At 35.7% G+C, this 24,969-nt stretch overlaps 1 protein-coding gene across 1 annotated transcript; it reads right to left on the bottom strand.

Moving 5' to 3' along the window:
• Window positions 1-78: 78 nt before the first annotated feature.
• Window positions 79-20,116, bottom strand: CCDC39 (coiled-coil domain 39 molecular ruler complex subunit). Its single transcript, XM_082767308.1, has 19 exons — window positions 20,003-20,116; window positions 18,744-18,890; window positions 17,509-17,667; window positions 16,450-16,542; window positions 16,236-16,364; window positions 14,441-14,632; window positions 13,536-13,639; window positions 13,040-13,172; window positions 10,049-10,243; window positions 9,181-9,345; window positions 8,539-8,676; window positions 6,955-7,163; window positions 5,586-5,709; window positions 4,781-4,940; window positions 3,758-3,864; window positions 2,352-2,492; window positions 2,028-2,207; window positions 1,698-1,795; window positions 79-1,000 (listed from the first exon to the last, which is right to left on the bottom strand). The coding sequence occupies exons 1-19, from the start codon at window positions 20,111-20,113 to the stop codon at window positions 850-852; spliced, it is 2,736 nt and encodes a 911-aa protein (XP_082623434.1). The 5' UTR covers window positions 20,114-20,116; the 3' UTR covers window positions 79-849.
• Window positions 20,117-24,969: the final 4,853 nt, after the last annotated feature.

Genomic DNA, 24,969 nt, shown 5'->3' with positions numbered 1-24,969 from the left:
CATCATCTGTGAGAAAGCACATATATAATGTCATTTAAGCACATCAAACACATTCTCTGTTGTTAAAAAACAAAACTAACAAAACCCCTGAAGTAATAGCTAACATCTGGCTGACTGTACAATACCAGTCTCCAAGTTTTCAGAGTAATTCCTAATATGTCAGTTGCCAAAAAGACATTGTGTAATTTTGCAAAGTAGTACAGTTTTATTGACTTTAATTTTATATTGTCATCATCTTTTGATTAAGATATGATCTGAAATGACTATTTGTTTAAAAGTCAAGATTGACATGGAAACAAAACTTTGAGGAAAAAAAAATCTACCCAGGTTTTTGCAAGTGCTCCATATTGCTGTTAAGGATGGAGGATACTTAAATGAAAAACTAAGATCTTTGTTACATGGGTTAATCTTGTTGCTTCTTTTACATCATCACTGCCCCTACTCTAGTTTTTGCAAGTACAGAATAAGCATGCTGTAGTCAGCTGACTACTTGGGAGTACCTTACCTGTGTAAGCTTTGAGGCAGCAGTAATTTTACGGAAATTAAGGGTAGCTAACTACGTCAAAGCCACTATCATTAAGAATGCAAATGAAGGGTTTCTGAAGGGTTTCGCAGATCTTTTGTTATCCAACAGCAAAAGAATAAAGTAGTTTAAAGATTAATTTATTATGTAAAACATACGCTTAAAATTTCTCCTAAATAATATATTGCATACTTTTGATGGAAGTTAAAACATATGTTTCAGATAGAAGTGCTACGATTGCTAGTAGACCTGTATGAATTAAGCTACAACTTAACCAATTTAGAAGCTTTAAATAGTGTAAAGCCTTCACTGTCACCTTCCGAAGATTACTTAGGACTTCTTCCGTGGTTGCTAGTTCTACTGGATGGCTGTGAACTGGCAGCAGCTGCTTCTGCAGGAGTGTCGACAGATAAGCTCAGGTCTATCACTTTGAGCAATGAAGTCTGACTAGAGCCGGAACTTGTGCTTCTGGAGGATCTGAAAGACAAAAATTTACTCATCAGTATACAGAAACATTGTTTTTAAAAAGAGGGTGGAGCTTCTAAATGGTGGCTTAACATAAAGCCAGCCAGCACCAGCATTTGTTCTAGGCAAATCCACTACAAAAATCTTTGTAGCTGTTGCCATGGTTTAAGTAACCTGGGGTAATGTTGTTAGATCACAGCTGATTCAGTATGTTTCAAGCAGCACTGCTAGTCAAATGTATGATGAACAGAGGGAAAAGGTATCAATAAAGTAGTGTATAGATAATATATATCTTTCCTAATGAAATAGGAAATGGCGTTCACAAAATCAAGTGCAAAGTTCGGCTGGAGCTCAAACTTGTGCTTTCATAATGTAAAACCCTTTTTAAATGAGAGGACAGTGTACTTCTTTTGCAGTTACTGTTTTATTTTAAACTGTGATGGATACCGAAGTAAACTTAATTGTGTGCTAACAAAACAAAAAATAACTAGTAAACGTAAAGGAGGGAGAGTATAAGTAGACACATTTTAATAGAGTGTTCAGTATGCAGTGACAAGATTGAGAAAACCTGCAAGGGTGAGGAATGCTATCATGTAGGGAATAATTTTGTTGGTCTAAGCTTTAAATTAAAACCAAAACCAAATGGCTACTGGTGTTGTGTCCATCCCTCCACCCCCACAAAACAAACAAAGACACTGCTAGCACTTACCTGCTAGAAGCTAGTGAGCTTTGTAGGCTTTGCGTGGACGGTGATCGGGAACTTTGACTACTACCAACAGAAGCAATTGTAGGCAGCTCTAAATTGAACTAGAAAATTTGAGGGGAAAAAAAGTTTAAAATGGTTGTATGATGGCCTGGGCATATCAGGAAACTATAATCCTTTGTATCTGAAGTTATATTGAAAGCAGATGAGCACTTTTTTGCTGTTTTCCCATAAGTATACTTTATTGTTGAATTAAGGACATGCCCTTAAAAGGCACTTCATCAGTAGACTTTAGCTATCAGTCAAAATTTTGGCGCAGTTAACCAGAAAGCTCACCTGGTGAAAGTACTTTTGAAAGGATGTAGTTAAATCAGGATTTGCTTCTAGAACATCGGCTAACACTTTGTTGATGGTTTTGTTGAAGTTTTTCAAAGCACGCAGATCAATGTCTCTTTCTTCCTGTGTTTCTGTTTTAGTTTTCTTTAGAGATTGAATTTCTCTGGATAGCCTGGAACACTTTTAACATACATAAGTTTAAAACATGCTATTATGAAAATGCAGCACTCTTAAAGAAACCTGCTGAGTTTAAATGTTGTGGTTTTAACCATACTGCTGTTTATCACTATAAAGTTAGAAATCATCAGTAATCGACATACAGACCTGTTTTATAACCCTTTCTAGTTTTGGCTTCTGTTCTTCTATGTCTTTGTTCAGCTGCAATATAACGGCTTGTTTTTCCTTCTTTTGCTCTTGGAGTAAGGCCTCCTGCTTCAGTAGTATATCCAAATTTTTTTCCATGCTCTGCAAATTCATTTGAGTAATTGTTTTTAATTTATAAAATAGTTCTGATGTCATTCAATTTTTATATTACTTAGGAGCAATAACAGATCCTCTTGACAATTTGTTTATAAATGTAGCTCAAGCAGTTAGTACTAATGATAACACAACTATGCCTGTCAGACTGTTCAGTGGATAAATACGTGGACAAAGAGCACTAAGCTATTTCAGTATATTAACACAGACTTTAAAAGTACTAATGATGAAATTACAGATGGGTGGTTTTGGATGTAGCTGTGAGTTGTGTCTGCAAAGGATTTATGTGGCATAGTACTGAACATTGCAGTGCTTAACTTTCCAGTACAACCTGTCCTAAGAAAAATAACAATCATTTGTTTCTTCTGAGAAGATTGAATCCTTTTGACTAGTGTGAATAAAATCAGCTCCATAAGGGTGGCTCTTTTTTTTTTTAAATAAGTAAAAGGGTAGGAAAGGGGATGTTTTAACACCTCATTATACCCTAGGGCTTACTCCCTGCTGAGGATAGGCGTCCCTCTTCTTCAATCTTGGGGTCTATGTCCTGTGGTAGAATGACCAAAAAGAGTGCTTGCTGACCTGTATCTAGCAATTCAGGGCCTAGAATAATCACGTGGGATATATGTTAAAGTTAAGTGTTGTTATTTTGTAAGCGCCAAGTGTGCTTTTTTATTACAAGGGGAGCCAAGAACAAGTCCCTGATGTGGACACTGAATGCAGGTTATCCTTTCCCCACATTTAGTGCTCAACCTGCTTGCTTTCTCTTTTCTCTTTTTTGGTAAACTACATGTATAATACTGTGTACACAAACTGCAACATAATTAGTGCTAAATATAATAAAAAAAAAAAACATCATAGGGAAGAGCGTATGTGTGGATTTTAAATTATGTAGTACTGGACAGGATGATGCAGTACACTACATGAAAATACAACTCCTTTCTTGGATGCCAGCATGGAGCATCTGCCATTGTGAACCTGGGATTTCAAAACTTCAAGGTGTACCTGACTAAAAAGCCTGGAGTTTCATTGTGACTTGAGGAAATTCAGATAAGCACTTAAATGATTATTGAAAGTAGATGTAGAGCCTTCTTAAAAAAAAAAAAAAAAAAAAAAAGTATCCATTGATACAACCTATATGATGTAAAAGAGAATGGGCAAAATATTGTTCCAGAATGTTCTATGCTTTTAATGAGATGGTTTGTGTGGCAACATCCTGCAGCCTTGACTAACTGGGACTTTTGCTTGTATTTTACCTGGAGGTTTTCCTGAAGTTCCTTGATCTGTCTTCGTTTATATCTGTATTTTTCATCAGCAGCCCTTTTCTCCTCTTCTAGTTTCAGTTTTTCTTCATACTCCTCACCTGTGATCCCAAACAAAGAGGCAGAGTTGACACTGAGCAAGTACTCTATACAACTCAATTTTCATTTTAAAAGAAGTTGCACTTTAACTGCATCACAGAGTGTTACTATATTACTGTTACAGTATGTTCCAGATCACTGTGGAAAAAGTAACTGGCTTCATGAAAGATAATGACTTTAAAGCCAGAGTTTCCAGAAGCCAAAAAAACCCACAGAAGTTGCCTCTGGCACTGTTTTCTAGCCTTACATTTATGTAATTGCTTGTGCTTTTTATAAGCTCAGTGAAGTTTCACTGAAGGAGAGCAAGCAACAGATGAAGCTATTTTGCAGAATTTTGAGAGAGTTCCATCATCCAAACATTTGTAGCTTGGTTGTCTAATTTTAAACTGCTGACGCTACCAGAAAACAGTGCAATTTCTCTTGTTCTTCCTCATTACCTCCCCAGATGACAGGTTACTACTTTTTCCCTCCTCTTCCATGCAAAAATCAGGTATAACTGTGGCTAGTGTGTCAGCATCACTGGAATGCACCTAACTCTTGCTGTTACCATTGTTACTGGCTGTACCAGCTGCCACTGGAAGCAACCTGCTTCCCCTGTGTTGTGATCGAGCTAGCTCAGTCTACACCAGAAGAAGCTGACCAGTGCTACAGCTTGTTCTGCTTCCAGAATTTGAATTAGTAGCAGTGTGAGATGCAGTACTGCAGATAAAGTAGCGCTTTTTGTACTGTGCAGTGTTATATACCAGTCCTGTATATTTCACTGGGCCTTCCTTTCTCCCAGTAATGACTTTTCCCAGTAATTTGTTTTGTGTCTGGCTATGATTCATTATTTTGCGCCACTGAATTTCTCCACTGTATGCCAGAGCTATACCATCATTCGTAACTTGTACAGCAAACAGCAATTTACATTTTACATACTTGTCTCAGTGACTTCTTTGAAAGAGTTTCGGTAATTGCTGTTGCAGTTATTAAGTATGCGCAGAGTGTTTCCCAGAGCTACAATTTCATTTTCAGCTTTGCAGATCTTTGCATCTAAATCATCACCTTCACGTTGAAGGGCCTCCTTTTCCTGTGCAGCCTGAAAATAAAACTGATACTTGAGGTGACTGAATACATACTAAAAACATTAGGACAATTATACATTAAAAATACATTCAAAATTTAGGGTTTAACATCTGCAGTAGATGTTGAGATTATTGATGTCATCAGGATTGGACTGAGATTTGTGTTACAAGGTAACTGGCAAGAGTAGTTGTTTACAATACTGGAATTCAGATGCACATAATGGGGCCCAACGTGATTCATCCCAGGGTACTGAAAGAGCTGGCTGATGTCACTGCAAGACATCTTCTCAATTATTTTTCAAAAGTCTTGGGAATCTGAAGAAGTCCCAGTCAACTGGAAGCTGGCAAATGTTGTCCTCGTTTTCAAGAAGGGTAAGAAAGAAGACCCTGTTAATTACAGGCTTATCAGTCTCGCTTTGGTGCCTGGTAATGTTATGGAGATTATTCGAATGAAGTTTGAAATTAAGTCTGCTGACATTAGGACTGACCACAGATTCATCTGAAACTGCTGTATGACTTAAATAATCAGTGTCAGAAAATGTAAAACAGATGAAGTTAAGCAGTAGTCAAGGAGGTTGTCTTAGTTATTTGAATGGAGCCCAGGGAAATCTGTAACTTAAATACTCAAATTATAATGAATTATAATGTTAATAAAATACCTTAATTACATAGTAGGTCTGGGTTTTCTCCTCTTCTCCTTCAGGTGGCATCATGACAACAGTAAGAACTTCGTATCTGCATCTCAGTTTATCGATTTTACTTAGGCGATCTTGAAATTCAGCACTGATATATTTTGCGGAAAAATAAATAGCTTGAGAAGATGTTTGTCTAGGAGTTTTTTGGGCAGTTCTTGCTATAGCAGTCTAAATTACTGGTGTTACTCCAGCAGTCTGTCCATCTATTAGATTGCAGGCAAGGCAGCAGTTATGCTGCTCCTAACTTTTGATGCTTTCTGTGTTCTCCTAGCCACAGGTTTTCTGTGTTTTTTTTTTTTTTTTTTTTTGTTTTTTTTTTACCTACAGTTCTATTACACTTCTAAAATGAGACAAGTTTATTTTCATATTCCAGATCAGCACATCATGAGAGGCTGCCCCACAGAACTCCCTGAATATATTTAAAGGTAGCATTTAAATCCTACAACTGTACAAGCTGCCCCCTGCTGTTGCTATCTTAATATTGCCACTACTAGATGAGCATAAGCAACAGCAGGCAACAACCCCAAATCGAATTACATGGAAGTATCAATTAACTGTGTAATTATCAAAGGACAAAAAACACAAAAAATCCAGTCTGCACTCCCAGTGAGCAGTTAGCTTTAGTCACACTAAATCACTCTAATTTCCGATTACGTGGGATGTGGTTAGCAGAAGAGCAAATAAAAAGCCTGCCAGACTTCACCAGATCAGTTGTTGAGCATTGATTTGGGGCTAGATAGAGGTATTGGTATTTCAGAGCTAAAGCCTGCCCCAAATACTTCCCAGCGATTATTACAGAAGGGAAAAGTGATCTTTATGTGGTTGCTTTGTAAGAGGGCATCTCCCAAAGAAATAAGAAATACATACTTCAGCAGGTTTTTAATTAATCTTCAGTAACAGAACAAACTGTAATTTCTTGTTCACCAGTTATAATGGACAGTAAAGACTGAGAAATTGCCTAGTGGTTAAAGCTGCAAGCTGGTTTTCAGAGAAAAGATTGCTCAGTAGCCTCAACCGTCTTACTCTATGACTCAGAAGAAGATGTTCTTTACCCTCAATTCCTCTAAATGGTAAAACTGGGTAAAATGCTTCTCTTTTTAAACAAGTTCCCCTGTAAAGGTACTTGATAATTTTTTTCCTTTTTTTTTTTTTTAGCAACTGTTAATTTAATAACAAAAAAACCCTACGAGCTCTGTGTGTTTTTTTTTTTCTAAATTACGTTGAAGATGAAAGAATTGGAGGATTATTAGGGAAATATCTTACAGTATGTTTTAAGTTATATTGGTGATTTTGAGTTGCTGCAACAGAGATTTTTAAAATAAAGAATAATTACCTTATGCGTTGTCGTTCCTGATCCACAAGTCTGATCTGGGAATCCAGCATTGCCTTATGAACCTTAATTTCCTCAGTTCTTTCTGCTATGGCTTTGTTTATCTCCAATTTTTGTTTTTCCAGTGTTAGAACTTGCTCTGTCTTATTACACAGAGTATCTTGAAGACGTTTCAATTCTAGTTTTAGGAGGTTATCTTCAATCATCATCTCCTAACAAATACCAAAAAGGTCTCAAAATAAGAAAGCATCACTTTTAATTAAGGTATAAGAGTTAATAAGGAGTATTTTTTTAAAATATATTAAGCTTCTATTGTGTTATCCTTTATATATACAACTGTAAGAGTCATTTTGCTCTGTATTTAAGAGGTTCTTAGTTTCTCATTTGCTAATGGTTTGCGTGGTTAGTGCATATGGGTAGATAGCTTCCTGAATGGTTTTATTCAAATTCAGACTCAGTTGTGGGTTGTTAGACTTTTCCATCTACAACTTTCAGTTCAGCATTATGAATGGAAGAACATAACAAATGGTTTCAAAGAAATTAAGCAGACCTTACCAGGAACTTACTGAAGTAGTTAATATCTAACTTGAGTTACTACAATCATCCTGGAATATTTTCTAGATTCTGTAGGTCTACAGGTCATACTGTTATATGATCAAACTTATATATATACCAAAGCTCATTTAAAGCAGTAAGTAATACATTCATTAGCACGCAAACACTTTTAATCATAAAAAAATCAGTTAAGGATTCCAAACTCTGTAACCTTCCCCCACCTCCTCACTCCAAGTTCTGTTATGCCATCAGCTACTTTCTTTTTTTCCCCTGAATTTCATCCCAAAGAAAAATTCTGGGTGATGGAAAGAGAGTTTTCACTGAGCAGCAAGTGCACGAGTTAAGCTGGTAGCAAAATGCTTTCCCCTGCTACTCAGATCCTGCATGGCTCTGCTGTCTTAGTGCTTCCTTTAGGAAGCTTAGAGCTTATTGAAGGAAAAAATGTGCAGTAATTAGACAATTGGGAGTATAATCCATTGCTATGTTTGTTTTTTTTTTGTTTGTCAAAATATGGAGAAAGGAACTTCCTTTTTGTTACTAATTCCTTAAAGATGGAATAGATAGATCCAAGCCATATATGGAAAAAGTATCAAAATTTAATATGGAAATAGAACTAAACTTATGAGTGTCTTAGATCATTAGTGTCACAATTGAGAATCAAAATTGAGTCCTAGATAAAGACGTTCCTGAGCAACAAATACTTTTTTTTTCTTAATTACTTACAAAGCTGTCATTTCTTAGGAAAACAAGAAAAAATACCACTGACGAGGTAGATATTGTGATGTAAATGATGTCAGATCAATTTGATAACCCAAAGAAAGTTTATCCCGCCAACAGGAGAAACGCTTTGTCTAGTAAGATAATAGCTATGAAAGTGACTTCAAAGTTTGGGAAGGAAGGTGTAAGACAAAAAACTAGGAGGTTCTTACAAACATAGCACCATCAGAGACAAACACCACCCTCATGAGTTTGTGTTTTAAAAAACAACAAAAAAACACACGGTGTTATAAAAATTGCTAAGTAATACTGTACCTGCTTAATGGCTTTAGCTTTTTTTAATTCTTGATCTGATTTCTCATTGAAAAGATTTAGTTCATTTATCTTGATCATCAGACCATTTGCTTCTTCTCCAGTCTTTTCCATTGCCCTCTTGATGAGCTGGACATCACTCTGTTTGCAAGTATAATTTAATTTCATTAAATTATATGAATATATATGAAATATACGATTTATTTCATTAAATGCAGGTCACACCAAAACCTACCAGTTAATTTTTGTTTACATATACACACACACACACACACATATACTATTTTTTTTTGTTTAAGTGCTAGGAGCAGGAATCACCATCTTTTGTCCATATTCTGTTGTGCAAGCAGTGCCAAGAGCACTGCAGTCCTGGTGCAAAGTGCTGTTGCAATGTTCATGTAATTGCTTGTTTTATTTGGATTCCAGTCACTGTTATTTTTTCAATATAGATCTTTCAGCCAATAAAGCAATACTAATATACTCATGTATTTTGGTCTATGAAAAAAAAAAACACTTGGCATGTCTAACCAGGACTTTGATACTCTTAGTTCATCTTGATAAAACCACCTAACTTTGATAATACTCCAGCCTGGGAACATCATTTCTAGCTATTACACAGTCAATCTGAAGTTCTAAGGAAGTTACCTGAAGTTTCTTATGCTGTGCATGTAAAACATCACATGTGTTTTTCTTTTCTTCTAAGGTTTTCTTAAGTTCAGCAATTTTTGCTTCCAAAACTTGTTTTTCTTCTGTATTCACCTCCCCTTCTAACCGTGACAGCCGTCTCTGTACTTGCTGAATGTAAAAATCCTGTTAAAATAATTTTAGGAGAATTACTAGTCTGAGATAAGCAATTACAGCCCTCCTATAAAGCTAGAATGCTAGATCTAAATGTTGCTTTAGGATAGTCACCTAATTAAACCATTGTTTTATAATAACTTATAGCTTATAGGCCTCATAAATGTGAAACATTAGCAAAATATTCTTAGATGAGTGATGCGCAAAGATGGTTCAGAAGTAATCTTCTAGAATAACAAAGCACACTCAGCACAGTCTGCTCTAAGGGAGGCTTACAGTAAAGTTGTCATTTTGCTGTTACCAGTGGATGCCAATATAAAAGAACAAATTTTCAAAGTGGTGCATAGGAAATTTGCACAAAATCCAATTAGTAAATAAAAGGATTTTGGCATGTACCTCTTGTATTGCTTTAAAAATTTACCCCGAGGTGTCTGCAGTTCACAGGGATCAAAGTAAAGAATTGATTTGAGAAATTAGTGGGTAAAGCAACAGATACAAAAAATAATGAAACACACATGCACATAATATAGGTGAAACATAGCAAGTATCAGTTATTTCTTTTTTATTAATACAACTAGAGACAAATGCATACTTCAGATTAATACTGCCTAGCATTTTGGAAACTAAGATACTGGCAAAGATTATGGAACTTGAGCAGTTTACTCTGATTAAACCCAAGGAACAATCATGATATTAAAGGATATTCATATTTTACCTGGTTATACATTAATTCCTGTTGTTTTAATGCATCTGCATCAAGTCTGTGCAGACGACTATTAAGATTTTTAAGTGATGTTCGACATCCCTCGATTTCTGCCAGAACACACGTCTCCTTGTCTTTCTGCACCTTTAACTCCTGGGTTTTCTTGAAAAATTGTTCTTTTAACTTGTTCAGTTCCGTTTCTTTTTCCTGATGACAAATTAATTGTGAAGTACATAAGTAAGTTGTGATGATTTATTGATCACATATAGGAAGATAAAAAAATTCAATACTATATTAATAGGAACGTGGAATTTAATAGGTCTTTAAAATGGCTGTCAAAAAAAATCTTTGACTTCTAGAGAGAAATTTGTTTGTTTGTTTTAACTTGGATTCTACTCTACTATTACATGATCTTTTCTTTCCATTATGGGAATGGTATTGTTTTCAGCCTTTCAGAAAACTGAATTCCTGTCATCCTTTCAAAAAAAAAAAAAAAGGATGCTTATTGCTTCTAGTATATGTCAGTATTTGGAGAAATATAACACAAAACTTTTCAACTGTTTATTGAAACTTGTAACTCAGCTCGTGTTTGTACATATGTGTTTATGTCATTTTTAGTTATTCCATTTTAATTTTGTTTGAAAAAGTAATTACAAATTTTTAAATCAGTTCCTCATTCACATAGACAAGTTACCTTTAGCATCTTAATTGGTACAGGAGATAAGGTTTTGGTAGGGTCTGTTTTTGTAGGGTCTGGTACAGACTCTGAATATGCACATTCTAATCAATACAGAAAAACACTTTAGAATTCATTCTTCAAACTGATTTTAAGATGTACTTAATCTTCATTTTCTAAGTATACATTGTGAATTTTGCTTATGAACCATTTTGCTGGCTTTAGTAACAATGTAAAGTTAGTTGAAGAATTCATAATCAAACTCTCTCACCAGAATTTTTTGTATTCGACTGTGCTGTCAAGTGCAATTCCAAATCGATAACTCAGAAGTGAAAAGCAGGTGTAAGTTTAATACTAAATCTGTTAATTCCTACAGAATTTTGCACTGATTTCAGTGGGCTTAGGATCATGCCCATGCACATCTAAATTTATTTATTTAATAGAAATTGTTTTTCTCATTGAGTGCGGTTGTCAATAGTGATAGGATATTCAATAAATTTCACTCCACAACAGTGCATTGCCACAGACAGAAGAGGGAGAAGTATCAGAGAACTAAAGCATAAAATGGTGAGATTTCATCCACATTGTTCCTGTAAGTATCTCTTCACAGTAAATTAATAGATGCCGCAAATAGTCATGTGTGTCTAATGTTGATGGAAAGCATCCTTCTGACTAATACAGTACAGATATTGTTCAAGAATAGTGCATCCAAGTTAAAATACCACCCTGAAGCAGTGGAGCTGTCAAGCTCAGTGTCATCTTAGGTTATCCACCAGAGATACAAGTGGAAAAACCCTGCTAATGGTTTAGCCACCCTGGTAACAGTCTTAAGGAGAAGCAAGTAAGGTTTTCATTTTAATGGAGAGTTATTTCATTTCATCTTGTTTTAAAATTCTCTAGAAAACCAAAACATTAGTAAAGTCTGTAATTTGAGAAACTCTATAAAGTAAAGAGATCCCCTCTATAGTTTGCGCGTGTATATTTAAAATGTACAGCTAATGCCTGTGTAGTTAGGAAGTTTGAAAAATAAAGCTCCATCTACTAAATGAATTATTTCACATAAATGATGTAGGAAACAAAACAGAAAAGAAAAAGAAGTATATACAGTGGCTTGCACAGATGGAGCAAACACCTGCTCTGTCACTCTCATGTAACCTGCTCATCTTACAGTAGAGAGAGTGTTAGCATATGCAATACTCATTTGTCCAGCAAAATCCAAAAGGGATTTGTATCAAGTTCAGTCAGAAGCTAACTAGTAAAATAAAAGAATTAGGAGCAAAATGCAAAACACTAGAAACTTTTTCTGAAATACAGGAAAGTTCAGATGATTGCATTACAACATTGCGTTTATTCAAAAGCCACTGCAGTTCATCAGATGATAATGAATTGGGATATTTTTCTTCCTGTACTTAGTCTACAATACAAAAAGTTATTTTTCAATAAAGTGCTATTAAACACGCTAAAAAAAAGAGATAGACAAATTTTATACCTTGAATATGCTAATTCCCAAATCAACATTTTTATTTATCATTAAAATGAATTCTAATATGAGCCAGTAATTATTTAAGAGCCAACATCATCAGAAAACAGATGTATCAAATTATCATGCAGTAGAATTAAAATAGCGAGAGGCCATTAGGCCAACCAAGTATGACTTAAAACATGTCAAGATATTATTTTAATCCCAACTTGCCAAAATCCTAACTCTGCAGTTTGGTAAGTTTTGGTTGTGTTTTACTAACACCAAGAAGTTTTCAGTGGTAATGTTACTGAAAATAATCTGACAGTACGTAACCTTATTGATGGGAAAACAATGGCCAAGAATTTCAAGTACATTTGCTGCCCATGAAACTGAATGAATCCTGAAAGAACTAAGCACAATATAAGTTTTTGAAATTTTTCAATAGTGTTACAAACCAGAAGCAAAACATTACCATATAACAAAATTTGTCGTGTTCCTGTAAATAGCTTTAATTTGAATCTAGCCAAAAAGCTGTAGGTAACATTTAGCTGGTATCAGAGGTAAATGCACTGTTCAGTATGCAGTCAGACTACTGGTTTTATATCTGATATGTAAAATGACAATTCCAGTATCCTATGTGATATGTGGGGACACCATGTTCTGGATTAGGACCACTTACTTTCCTCCAGAGTTTTCTTGGCACAGATACTGACCCATCTACTTGCTGGTTACTTCATCATTTGATGAAGTAGCTGCATGTCACATGAATATTTACAATGCATTTTAACATAAAAGTATTTGCTCTAGATAGAGCTTGCAAATTCAAATGAAGCCTCATTTGCAGAAGCTATCAAAAACATTTTACCTTGACGGTTTTCTCTTCTTCCTTAAGCATTTCTTCCATCCTCAAGGCATTGTCTTCTGAATTGAGTGTCTTCTCAGTCACAAGCTTCAGCTTATTGGAAAGACCTGCATTTCTTTCTTTAAGAATGCTTAATCTAAACAAAATTAGATGATTTAACAAGTTGTATGTGCAACGTACATATAACACTGCTAAAACCTACTAACATATCATACTGAGCAGCTGCCTAAGAAAGCAGGTTGAACTCAGATCTATAAAAACTAAGGCCATAGCTGACCTTTTCATCCCCTCTAAAAACAAGAGTTACCAGGGATATTTTGTAAGTTTCCCAGTGTCAGAAACTACAATACAGAGTAGTAGAATAGACATGAAATAGACATGAAGTAAACAGAAAGCTGCAGGCTTTAATAATCAACATTATTTAAGGTTCTTTGCTAGATCAAGGATCTGATGATATCCGTAATTCTTACAAGCTGTATTTCAAAGGTCTGTTTCTTACCTGTTGTTTTTTTTCTGAATTTCCTTCTTCAGATTGGTTACCTGTATCCTTAAAGACTCCAAATCAGAAGCAGTTTTGTCCACATTGGATTTCAAAATGTCCAGCTAATAAATTAATTAGGATATCAGTTCATGAAGCACCCATTAAGGAAAAGCTATCCAACATTAATGCAACTGAAGATGTTGTTTTTTGGTGTGTTTTTTTGTTTGTTTGTTTGTTTTTTTAATTGCCAAGTTTGTCGAGTAGCCTAGTATTACCATTTTCTTGTTAAGAGAAAACTTACTCAGATAATACAAGTGTATCCCTTCTCAACAGATTCATGAGACTTGTACTTCTTAGAACTACTTCTACAGACTACAGCAACACAGCTCATTCCATCGCTACAAATGCAGATTAAATATAAGTAACAAAGTATGAAAAAAGCATGGCTTGTTCACAGGATGGCCCTATCCTACTGCCTCATGACTAGAAAGTTATGTGAAAATGTTTATCTATCAACACTCACTTGTGAGAGCACAGGATACCAATTATTCAGAAGAGATTTCTCTCATCTTTATACAGTACTGTAGTCTATATATGCTAAAGGCAAAATACACCTTCTGAAGCCTGTAATAGTGTTACACCATTTAAGAGAAAAATAATTCGTTTTATAGCTATACAGAGAATAGAGAATACAAACTCATCTCAGTGGCTGCGTGTTTGCTTCTCTTCAGCACTGTCAATGAAAGGATTAAGTTCAGGGTTAAGATCCCAATAATCAAGAGTAAACTAAGAAGCCCAGAAATTTTGTTGAATTATTGAAGTCTAGTATGAGAACAGAAAAGCAAATTCTATTCCTGTATTTCTTCCACCTAGTTAAAAGTTATAGTTTCAGTCTGGTTTTCTGAACTCTTGGTCATCCTTACCTCTTCCTCCAGCTGAACTCTGTAAGTATCCTGAGCTTGATAGTCTTTTCGGAGGCTAGTAGCTTCCTGCTTAGCAGAAGAAATTTTCTTTTCATATTCCTTGTTATTATTAGTTTCATTCATTAAAAAGGAAGTCTTCTCTTTCAGCACACTTGTTTTCTTTCGCATCTCTTGTTTTATCTCTGCTATTAGCTATCAGGATAAAAAAACATTTCTTGCATTAGTTAAGATGTGTTAGATTAATAAAGGGCAAAACTAGAAGATACATTGCTGTTAAGGCTCCTTTGCTTAAGATAGCCGAGGTTTCACATCATTTGTAAATTACTTTATCCCACTAATACATCACAACACCTGCAATTGTTTTGGATCAGCGATTTCCACAATATAGCAGTAATTTAAATAAAATATGATCCTATAAACTTGCATGAAATAAAAATAATTTGTATTGATTGATTAGGGGAAAGAAAACCCTATGTGAATAAATCTTCAGATAGATTTGAAATGAAGAAAACAGCAGAGGTATATTACAACAGTACTGATGCTTACCTTAGCTGACACATTTACATCTATTCAGGGAAAATTGTATTTTGTAAGGTTAAGTAAGAGATTAGTGACTGTGAAAATTGTACTGTAGTTCTAATTAACAACAACAAAGTTTACAAAAGCATCAGTAGAACTAATAACACACAGAAGGGTGGCCAGAAATGTTTTTTGGTTTTCTTTGGTCAGTGTTGGTGGGAGTTGTTTTGTTTTGTTTTTTAATACATGCATTTGTTTGTTGTTCATTCTTTTTAGGAATCTTACAATCTGCAATACTACAAAATCCAAAATATTTCAGCCAAATTAGACCATTATGGTTTCTGTTTGGTAGTATTTCTCTTGGCTTAAAAATTTCTATGATTATATTTTTAGTGTTACATCTTAAGCTTGTTTAAGCTATGATGGGTGAACCATGTTTTACCCTAAACTAGTTGGGTACTGAAGAGTATACTTTATATAGGCAATATAAAAGTTTAATTCTTTCAGCAAGAACATGCAATACTAGCAGAACTAAGGATTTAGGTAGAGTCTTCTTGTACATATGATCATGCTCTTCTGCCCCTTCAGAAAAGCCATTGTTACTTTGGAGTCCACATTTACAAAACTTCTTTATACTGTGATCCTTCAAGTTTTTTCTCTGGTGCATCTGTTCTTATTGCCCTTCACAACTTTCTGAGGATCTGATACCTCTCCAGACAAAGGATAAAAACTTTCTTTTTGCGTCTCCTATTAAACTATGAAGACTGTTAGAAAGTAATACTAACTCACAATGTTCAACAGGATCTTTTTTGATTACAAGAGCTCTCCCCAGTTGCTGAACGTACTTCTGCAAAGGAGTAATTTTTAATCTTAATGTGATTGTTTATAATTCTGACCAAAGAAATGCTAGTCATACATTTGTTCACAGAAGTAGAAATGCTAATTCTTCCGATTCTAAATGCTTGCTATTTTATTTCCATTTCAGCTTACTGTCCTTGCACTAAGAAACTACACTCCATCTTGTTGATTCTTAGATCAGACAGAACAGTACTGAAACTGGCATGCTTTGCTTTTTCCAACAAATATCAGATTGAAAATTAAACCTTATATAGCTTCAAGCAGAGCACTATTACACTGAGAGACTGTTTTCAAAATAAATTCTGAGTACATTTCAGTAATATATGAAAATACATGTATATTTGTCAAAATTCCTATCAATTTCATAGATACAGAAGTAAGCTGATATACTGATAAAACCAATTAACAGCAGTCTTACCAGAGCACAATGATTAATCTGTTGATCTCTTTTTTGCATCTGTTGTATTGCATTCTCCCACTGCCTGATGACTTCTTGCCTTTCCTGGTGAACTCGGCGAAAATCTTCAGCTGTCTTGTCAAGCTCTATCTGTTTAAAAGAAAGCATCCCAATGATTCCTGATTTTAAAGATTTCATATATAAAAAGGTATCTTCAAAAACCTTATGCACAAACCTGAGCAGTTATGGTTTCTGTACGCTCATTATCAAGAGCTCTGCGTTTCTGATTTGCTTGCGTGGTTAACTTTTCTACTTGAAGGGTTAGTGCCTGAAATGAAATGATATGAAAATGTAACGTACTTGAAAACAAATATACAATATCTTAAATTTGTAAATTTCTGCTAGAAGTAAGGATGGAATTATTGAGGCATTGTTTTTATTGTATTTTAGAGAACAAAGAGCTGAGAACTTAGCCTTTTAAATGTTTCTTCATGCAAGATGCCATTATCTCTCGTCAGCCCTTAGGTACAGAGTGCAGCTAGGCCAAAATAACCCTTTCACCATGTATATAATGTGTATATGGAGTCCTCAGCACCAACTATTTAATTCAACTCTTCCTAGCATGCTGTGTGACTTGTTAACATAGAATTTAGCAGTGAGACTATTTGTGTAAGCTAACGTTTTTGTGTTAAGTATTTAATGAGTAAAAATCAATTTTCTCCCCACTGCATTTAAAGGCTAAGAAGAAAGGATACTTATCTCTAAACTAGTATTATATCTGAGAACTAACCCTTAAGAAGTCTGAACTTGTGATTGGAGTGTCTATGCCATCTTTCATTACTCTAGGCAGTTTTAGTGAAATAGTGAACTTTCAAGGCAGCTTTAGTGAACTTTCTTCTCAGTAATATTAAGATTTCTGTTCTAATGGGAAAATCGACATTACTTGTCCATATTTGGCATGCTTTTTTGAACAAACACCCCACTTAATTCACTGTAATTCAGCTTTCTAATCACTACGAGGCTTTGTTAGCTATTTGTGCACTCAGAAAACATCAAACTTAAATTTTACCCAGATGAAGAAATAAACTAGTCTTCAATTACACCTTTCATTTTTTGTCAAATCTATTTTCTTTGACCTTTGAAATGAGCCTTATATGGAGTTCTTAGCACTCTTGAGCTATGTGGAAATTATCAGAGTTTAAAATGTCAGTCTTACCTGACTTGATAACAGAGTCTTCAGATGCTAAAAAATAGTTCTGTTTTGTTTCTGAAAATTACTGTCATTTCTACTTACGCCTATTTTCCCTTCATCTTTTTTTGCATACTTCTGGATTGCGTCAGCATCATCATATTTACGATTTGATTCCTTTATCCATCTCTCCAGGAGTTCCTCATCGCAGTTCATCTGTTGTTTTAAGCTTTCCAACTTCTTAGTGGTTTTATTTATAGTATTCTAATAAAAATTTGAATAAATTTAAAGGTTAGTATTAGATGGCTAACATTTTATTTGATTAGTAATTGAAACAACTGGCTCAAGCTATCATATGTAACAAGTTTACACACATCTGGTTTCCAACATAACTGGTAAATAGTGTATTTTTTTGTTTTGTTTTTGTTAAATGGGTCCTATACTTGAGAAATGTGTGAAACACACATCCTAAAGAAGAAACAAGACAGTAAGTTACCATAAGCCTAAAATGCAAATAATTTCAAACAGAAAAGTCAACCCCTGGCAAGCCGTATCTATATGCAGGATATTAGGTCCACATAATAAACTGATCTGAGGCATCACAGGGTAAAGTTTCTCCCTCACACACTAAGGCCCAGTTCTTAGATCCTGCATACAAATTTACATACAGTCCCATATGACTGTGAAGAGACTTCCTAATATAAATAGGATGGAATCTGGATGCAGCTGAATAGCAAGGATATCTTTATTCTGCTACACTTTCTAAGAAACTGGAGATTACAAACAGATTTGATGAGAAGAAAAAATTAAAAAAAAAAATGAAAAAAATAAGAAAAAAATAAACAATTTAAATGATTCATAGAAAAAAGTCCATGAAACAGAAAAATGTTATAGTTAGCATTAGATTACCTTAAAAAAAAAAAAAAAAGTAAAGCAACTTTTCATTTTGAAATCATACCCTGAGTTTGTTTTGTGGGAGAAAGAAACTTTGCCACCAACAATTTAATTTGTACAACACAAAGAAGATACCTGCAAGAATTAACAAGACAGTGATACAGATGCGTGGCTGTGTATCTGGCTTTAAGAATGGAAGTCTTTCAATACCTAGTTATTATTTGCTAAGTCTTGATCAGTCTATGCAAGGAGATCCTTAGTGTCCTTCTACTTACCTACATTACAAAATACATCCAGATCACTTATTATGATTTATAATTTTTAATTATAAATAGCTATATACAGACTATTACTTCCGTAAATGTAAGTGAGTAGAAAAGTACTAAAATTTAACTGCAATGCAGAAGTTCTTTTGAAAAAAAAAAAAAAAAAAAATGGAACCTTACTTCTTGACTGTTTTTCTTTTCTCTTAAGGCAACTATCTCATCTTCCATTTGTTTAATCTCATTTTTAAGATGTCCGTATTCTCTTTCAGCAATGGCTTTAAAGTGTTGTTCAGTTTCAATTTCATTCTCTCTGGCTTTGTAAAGAGACTAGAGAATAATACGTTACTTTACAATAAACAATAGGTCTTCAACACCAAAAAATTTTATTTTTTACATACAACCAAAATTAAAGTCAGATATAGCATGATTTTCTCATGTAAATATACAAGTTTTCAGAATAACAATATTGTTTGGAGTTTTTTTTTATCTCAAATATAGATATATATATATATTTATTCACATGCACACATACACACACACGATTATATCAGATATCCACAGATCAACCATTTATAGCAGTAAAATCCCAATATAAAAGTTATTTCACCCTAAATTCATAATCTTTCAAAAGTTCGTATCTTAGTCTCTTTATCTCCAGCAACTTTACGTAAGATTCAGGAGACACAGCAAAATAAATGCTTTTAGTGTTTTGTGCTAACAAAAAACACCACCAGGCTGGCCTATAGCAGTGTATTGTCTAAGCTTTCTGAAAAAGTGATTTGAGAGTTTTTTTTCCCTGTATAATACAAATCTATCACTTATTAGAAGCTTCTCTGGCCTCTTTCTTCGTGTGCAAATTAAAACTCAAATTTAGCATAGTGACATGAAAGTTGTTCAGCTGCAGGAAAGTTTCTTCAGACTTTTTCACCTTGCATATTTCACCTGAAAGGTATGCAGCTTTGACTTGTGACTCTAGAAATTTAAACCATCTATTTTTGCCAATTACCTTGTAGTAAAAGTGCAGAATTGTACTGTAACTACCTAATTTCATTCTTCATATCCATGAATTAACTCTTCATTGGAATTTCACAATTAACTCTTGACCTTTATAAAGTTTAGCATCTGTTCTTCTTCACTGATTTTTTCTTTACTTTTTTTTTTTTTTTTTTTTTTAAATCTAGCAAAGTGCCTATTCACAAAGAATTCTAAAATGCATTTTTTTTTTCTAGGTACAACTATTTGATCTAGGATGGTCTTTTTACTGACCATCAAGTCGTAGCACTGAGACACGTGGCTTTTCTTGTGAAAGTGTGAAAGTCTGGAAGAAAGGCCAGACAAATCTCCAACAGACCTGTCGAATAGACGGGGATACCAACCACAGAAAGGTAATTGGATTAAATATGTCTCGTAAAATGGATCTACCAGATGCATCAGTTTACCTGAGTGAAGGTGAACTCTTGCTTTACATTTTTCAAATGAGACGTCATTGCTTCTATACGCTCTTCATAGTCAGTCAACTGATTTTGAAGGTTCATTTTTTCTTTTTGCATCTTCTGCAGCTATTTAAAAGTCATAATTGTCAATTAATCATTTTTAGTTGAGTGATTTGTACCTGCAGCTAATTAAAAATATGTAGTCACTGCAATTACTGACCAAATAAAGTGTAATGCCTGCCTTACATATTCTCCAAAGAAATCAAATGAGATTTCAAAAGAAAAGGTAGATTTCAAAAAAGAAAATGAGATTTCAAAAGAAAAACACTGGAGCCGCTAAGTACTTCTCTTTACCGAGATAACCAAACCTCTCACGGGATTACACCACTGGACCATCCTTCACCCAAACCCAAGTAGGTCCCGAAGTGCTCCTGCTGGCTGAGGGCCCAGACCCTGCTCGACCCTGCTGAAGGAGGTGGCACCTAGCTGAAGACCTCACTTCCCATTTTTCCTTGCGTTTTTTTTTTTTTTTTCATTATTTTCTTCCCGACTTGGTAAATTTCGCACCCTCTCTACCCGCAGCTAAAGCGCTGTGAGGGACTGCCTCCCCCCCACCAGCCCCTGAGGGCCGCCCCCCCCTCGCTTGGCAGGGAGCTCCTCGGGAGCCGCTGGGCACCGCCGGCCGGCTCCTTCCCTTCACTCCCAGCTTACTTCGTCCTCCAGCGCCTTGTTCTCCGCGCTGGCCATAGGCACGGCGTAGCCATCGTCCCACTGCAACTCGGCCAGCACCGAGGCGGCGGAGCTGCTGCCTGTGCTCTCCATGGCCGCGGGCAGCGGCGCTGACGGGCCCCTTGGCAACGGCGGGGCCCCGGTGACCGACCTGAGGGGAGGTGGCCGAGCCGGGAGCCGCCTCCCGCCCCGCCCCGGCCCAGCCCGCCTTGCCCCGGCGGTTGGTGGCATCCCTCCGGCGGGTCTTCTGCCCTACAGACGGCCCCACAGGGAGCCACAGCCGGTGCCGGGATGGCCGAGGCTCTTTGGCCCCGTGTGGTGGCTGCAGGGCCCCTCCGGAGCCGGGAAGGGGACAGCATGGGACCCGCAGCGCCACCTCAGCCCGGGCGTTCAGTCAGCACTTCTGTGCCTCAGAGCTCAGATACCACAGACACCGTCAGTCTGCCAGACCCCAAAACTTGCCTTCTCTGTAATGAGACTATAAAAACACAGCCCTTTTTCAATTCTCTCTGCCTTCTTGGTCTCAGAAGTCTGAAAATTTCTAAGTGCTTATATCAGCTCATAAGTAGGTCTGTTTGTAGCAGCTACCAGAGTTGTTTGAAAACAACCTCATCCGTAATCTTGCTGAACTCGAACTCTTTAGATTAAAATGCCTTTGGCTGACACACTGCTAGCAGCACTGTGGAATTCCCCCTAGTTCAGTGCTTCCTGACAGAACATGAATTTGTCACAGCTGTGTAAAATCTGGGGTCAAACCATGTAGCACAGCTCACCTGTTGTTGATAAAGCCTAACACTTCCACACATGCATGGTACGTGTCCGGCTTCTGAACAGATCTCTAGCATTATCTCCTAACAGGTAGGTTTCCTGAGTCAGAGATTATGAACACTAATGCTATATTCTTCATAAACTGGGCTAGTATCTTGTTGAACCTGAACCCATTTAAACGTCTGGGTTGCAAAATCATCTTGTACTACCGAATTCTGTGATTCCTAGGTGAAGAAAGGCGTGCTGGTCTTTGAAGGAAATGTAGTCTTGCTGCAGAAACCCTGTCAGTAACTGTCTGCTCACTGGTCTGCTTGAAACATCCAATTAGCCAGGCTTCTTCTACACCAGCATAATCTTCTCTCAAAAAGGAGAATGCAGAATAAACAGCAAGAAGTAGCTAAGACTACGGCATGAGGAAGGATAGTTTTGTATTCTCAGAAAAAGTTTTCATGAAAAGCTTGGGTGAATATTGCCAGGCCTTTGAAGGGATGATAGATGAAAAGACATTAAAGGACTCGGTCAAAACATGATTGAAATGTGCCTGAGCACAGAGAATAGACAAATTGTTGCAGAAGGTTTGGCAGAGTGAGGGGTTTGCAGTGAGGTTTAACACACAACATAGACCTATAACATAGTAGCAACACTGACAGGAAATATTGACTAAAACATCTGTATATCCCATGGAATAATGTTTTTGGAGAAGAAAAGTCACAGAAAAACAGTGGAAGTCAGGCCTGATGAGAATATTTCAAAATGGCGACCTGTCATGTTTTGCAGATTATTGTTGATCTTGTGTAATTGGTCACTTCACTGATCATACCCCTGTCCTGGTAAACAGCAGGAAAATGTAGTTGATTGAGGCAGTAATAGGGAGCAAGCAGCCTCCTGTCACATTTCTGCTTGCCCTATGATAAGAATGAAGCTGTGATTGTCAACATGCTGTGTTTTGAGATCCTTGCCATACACTTGTACAGTCTGCAGCTCAGCAATGATATCAGTCTGATGCTGGAAATGATTTGTTGAGTGCAGTTAGTGCCTTCTAGAGGAACGTGGAGTGATTTGACCTACGTAACCAGTGTAAACAAGACAAAGATGATCATCTGCAGGAGGATAAAATATAGCTAAGATACATAGATATGTGACCATCAAAAAGAAGATGGAAAATTTCTATAGTCACAAAAATCAGGCTTCTTAAGATACAAGTATTCTTGATTCTAGAGTATGCAGAGGAGACTTCTAGAAACTTGACATGTGAAGATGGATGGCTTTTCAAAATTTTTGAATTTTCTTAGGACCGGCAACTCCTGGTAGTGTATCAGAAATGGGGATAATCAGAAAACAGATCAGTGCAGAGGTGATTCACTGCTGTGATAACAAGGCATAAGCTCCAGCTGTTTGGAAGGTGTTAGGTGAAAGGGCTGCCTGCTGAGTACTGTGCTTTTTGACCTGCTGGAAGGAGCGTGCTAAGAGCTAGAGTGTGGCTAGGTGACCCGAGAGAATGGAAAGGTTGAATTTCAAAGATGCCAGAAACTAGTAGATGTACAGCAGACTGCAATGACATGTCATCCTATACATGTTAGGGGATCCTTCTTTCTGTACCCAGGACAAGAACTTTTTCTTACTCATTATGTGAAAAGCAAATGCAAATCATCTTGCAGGAATTTTAAATCCGTAATGAAAAGTATTGTTGCTGCGATGAGCACATGATAATTTTGTATTACCCAAGCAGAGCTTGTGTGCTAAATAACACATGAGGCCACATAGTGCCTGATAATAAGAAAGCAAATTTTGGGGTAGTTGTTTATTATTAGGTGAACAGTCAGTTCTGTTCACAAACACACAGTAAAAAAAAACGGTCATTTATAATCATCTACCGTAATGCAGACAATCAATTTAATGCAGTTATTTAAACCACATACCGTATTTCTGAATAGTTGTAATCATAAATATTCCACTTTTTTTTTTTTTTTGAGTGCAGTATTTACATATAGTGTCTGAAAAGTATAAAGTGTTATATGCATAAAGAGTATTATTTCACAATTTTTGTGGAAATTCCATGCTCGTTAATTTATCTTGACTGATACTGACTAAATAAATCTCCATGGTATGCTTTTGTTTGTATAGCTTTGTTCTTCCCTTGCGTGTAGTAGTATGTTTGGTAAGTGCAGAAATTTTTGACAGACATGCTAATCCAGCAGATGGTGCTGCATGTCTGTGTATTTCAGTTGTGTTTGTTTTTGTTTTTTTTTTCTTGTTTTTTTTTTTTTTTTTTTTTTTTAACAGTTATCAAACTCCTTATCTAAAATGGAAAATATAATTTCTATTCTAAAAAAATAAATAAATAAAATAAACTGAGTTTTTTCTTTCCTTGTAAAATGTATCAGTGCTATTTTTAAGGTTAATGGGAAAAAAAAAAGTAACTGTAATTTGGCAAACTCTTTTTCTGTGTTAATATTCCTTCTGAATTGAGTTTTCAGTTATGTAGACCGCTATGCCTATTCAATGTACATAAATGTAAAATGAGTGTTTATTGCCTTTAAAACTTACGGCTCTTCTTGTACTTGTTATACAAAAAAGAAATATATATTTTATTTTGTTTGTTCCCAAGTTCTTTAAACAGTTATCTGTGTGAAAATAAATATCTAAATATCTTAATTATGATTTGCTTTCTAACAAGTGATACTTTTTTTTTTTTTTTAATCTAAAATACAAGAAAACATTTTTTCCTGCGTGTTGATCTAAGGTGTCAACTGAAAAAAAAGACTGATTTAAAGGGCTTTGGGATTATTTGTAAGTAAAACAATGCACCCAGTTAGTGTCATGTAATCAATGTTTATAATAAATTTTATATGTAAATCTTTTCAACTAAGTCTCAAGGTGTTTTATAATGGCATTTATGAATCTTTTCTTTCAGACTGGTAATGCAGTGGAATAAGCAAAAATGAGAAGAGAGACTGAAGGGACAGCACTAGTGACTATGAGATCAGAACAAGTCAGAAGTTTGAAGGATCTGGTCTGACAATGACTTACATATTGACCAAAACGTCAGTATAGAAACCAGGATCTTCCAACTTGGATAGGAGAGATACAGTCACATAAAAGGGTAAATTGCTCATAATCCAAGACTGGGGTGTTATCAGTTACATATAACAATTGTTAACCATTGAATATTATATTATAAACTGACAGCAATTTTAATTTATTGGTCTTAGGAAAATATACAAATGTAAGCCAAATTCCAATGAAAATTTAAATAAGTTTAAACTTGTCTCCAGTCGATTCTCTTTGTGCAGTTGTTCTGGTAAAGGATGTGACTTGTGCTGATACAGTGCTGTGGACACAGGCTTTTGTGTGGTGAATATTTGTGCAAAGGAGAAAAACATCTTTTTGCTGGAATATTGATTTGAGTAATTACTATACACCATACTGACATAGGGTGATTTCACTGTTACAACTTGAGTTTTCAACTGGGAGAC

The sequence above is a fragment of the Aythya marila genome (genome assembly GCF_965140915.1).
Source record: "Aythya marila genome assembly, chromosome: 9".
Lineage (NCBI taxonomy): Eukaryota > Metazoa > Chordata > Aves > Anseriformes > Anatidae > Aythya > Aythya marila.
Note: the sequence above shows the minus strand (reverse complement) of the source record. Positions and strands in the feature narration are given on the sequence as shown.

Coding starts and splice junctions, on each gene's coding strand:
- CCDC39 (XM_082767308.1), bottom strand. CDS start 20,113: ATGCAAAAAGAAAAAATGAACCTTCAAAATCAGTTGACTGACTATGAA. Junction 17,668..18,743: donor AAAAGAAAAACAGTCAAGAA/GTAAGGTTCCAT, acceptor AATTTTTATTAG/AATACTATAAATAAAACCAC. Junction 14,633..16,235: donor AGATTAATCATTGTGCTCTG/GTAAGACTGCTG, acceptor TTATCCTGATAG/CTAATAGCAGAGATAAAACA.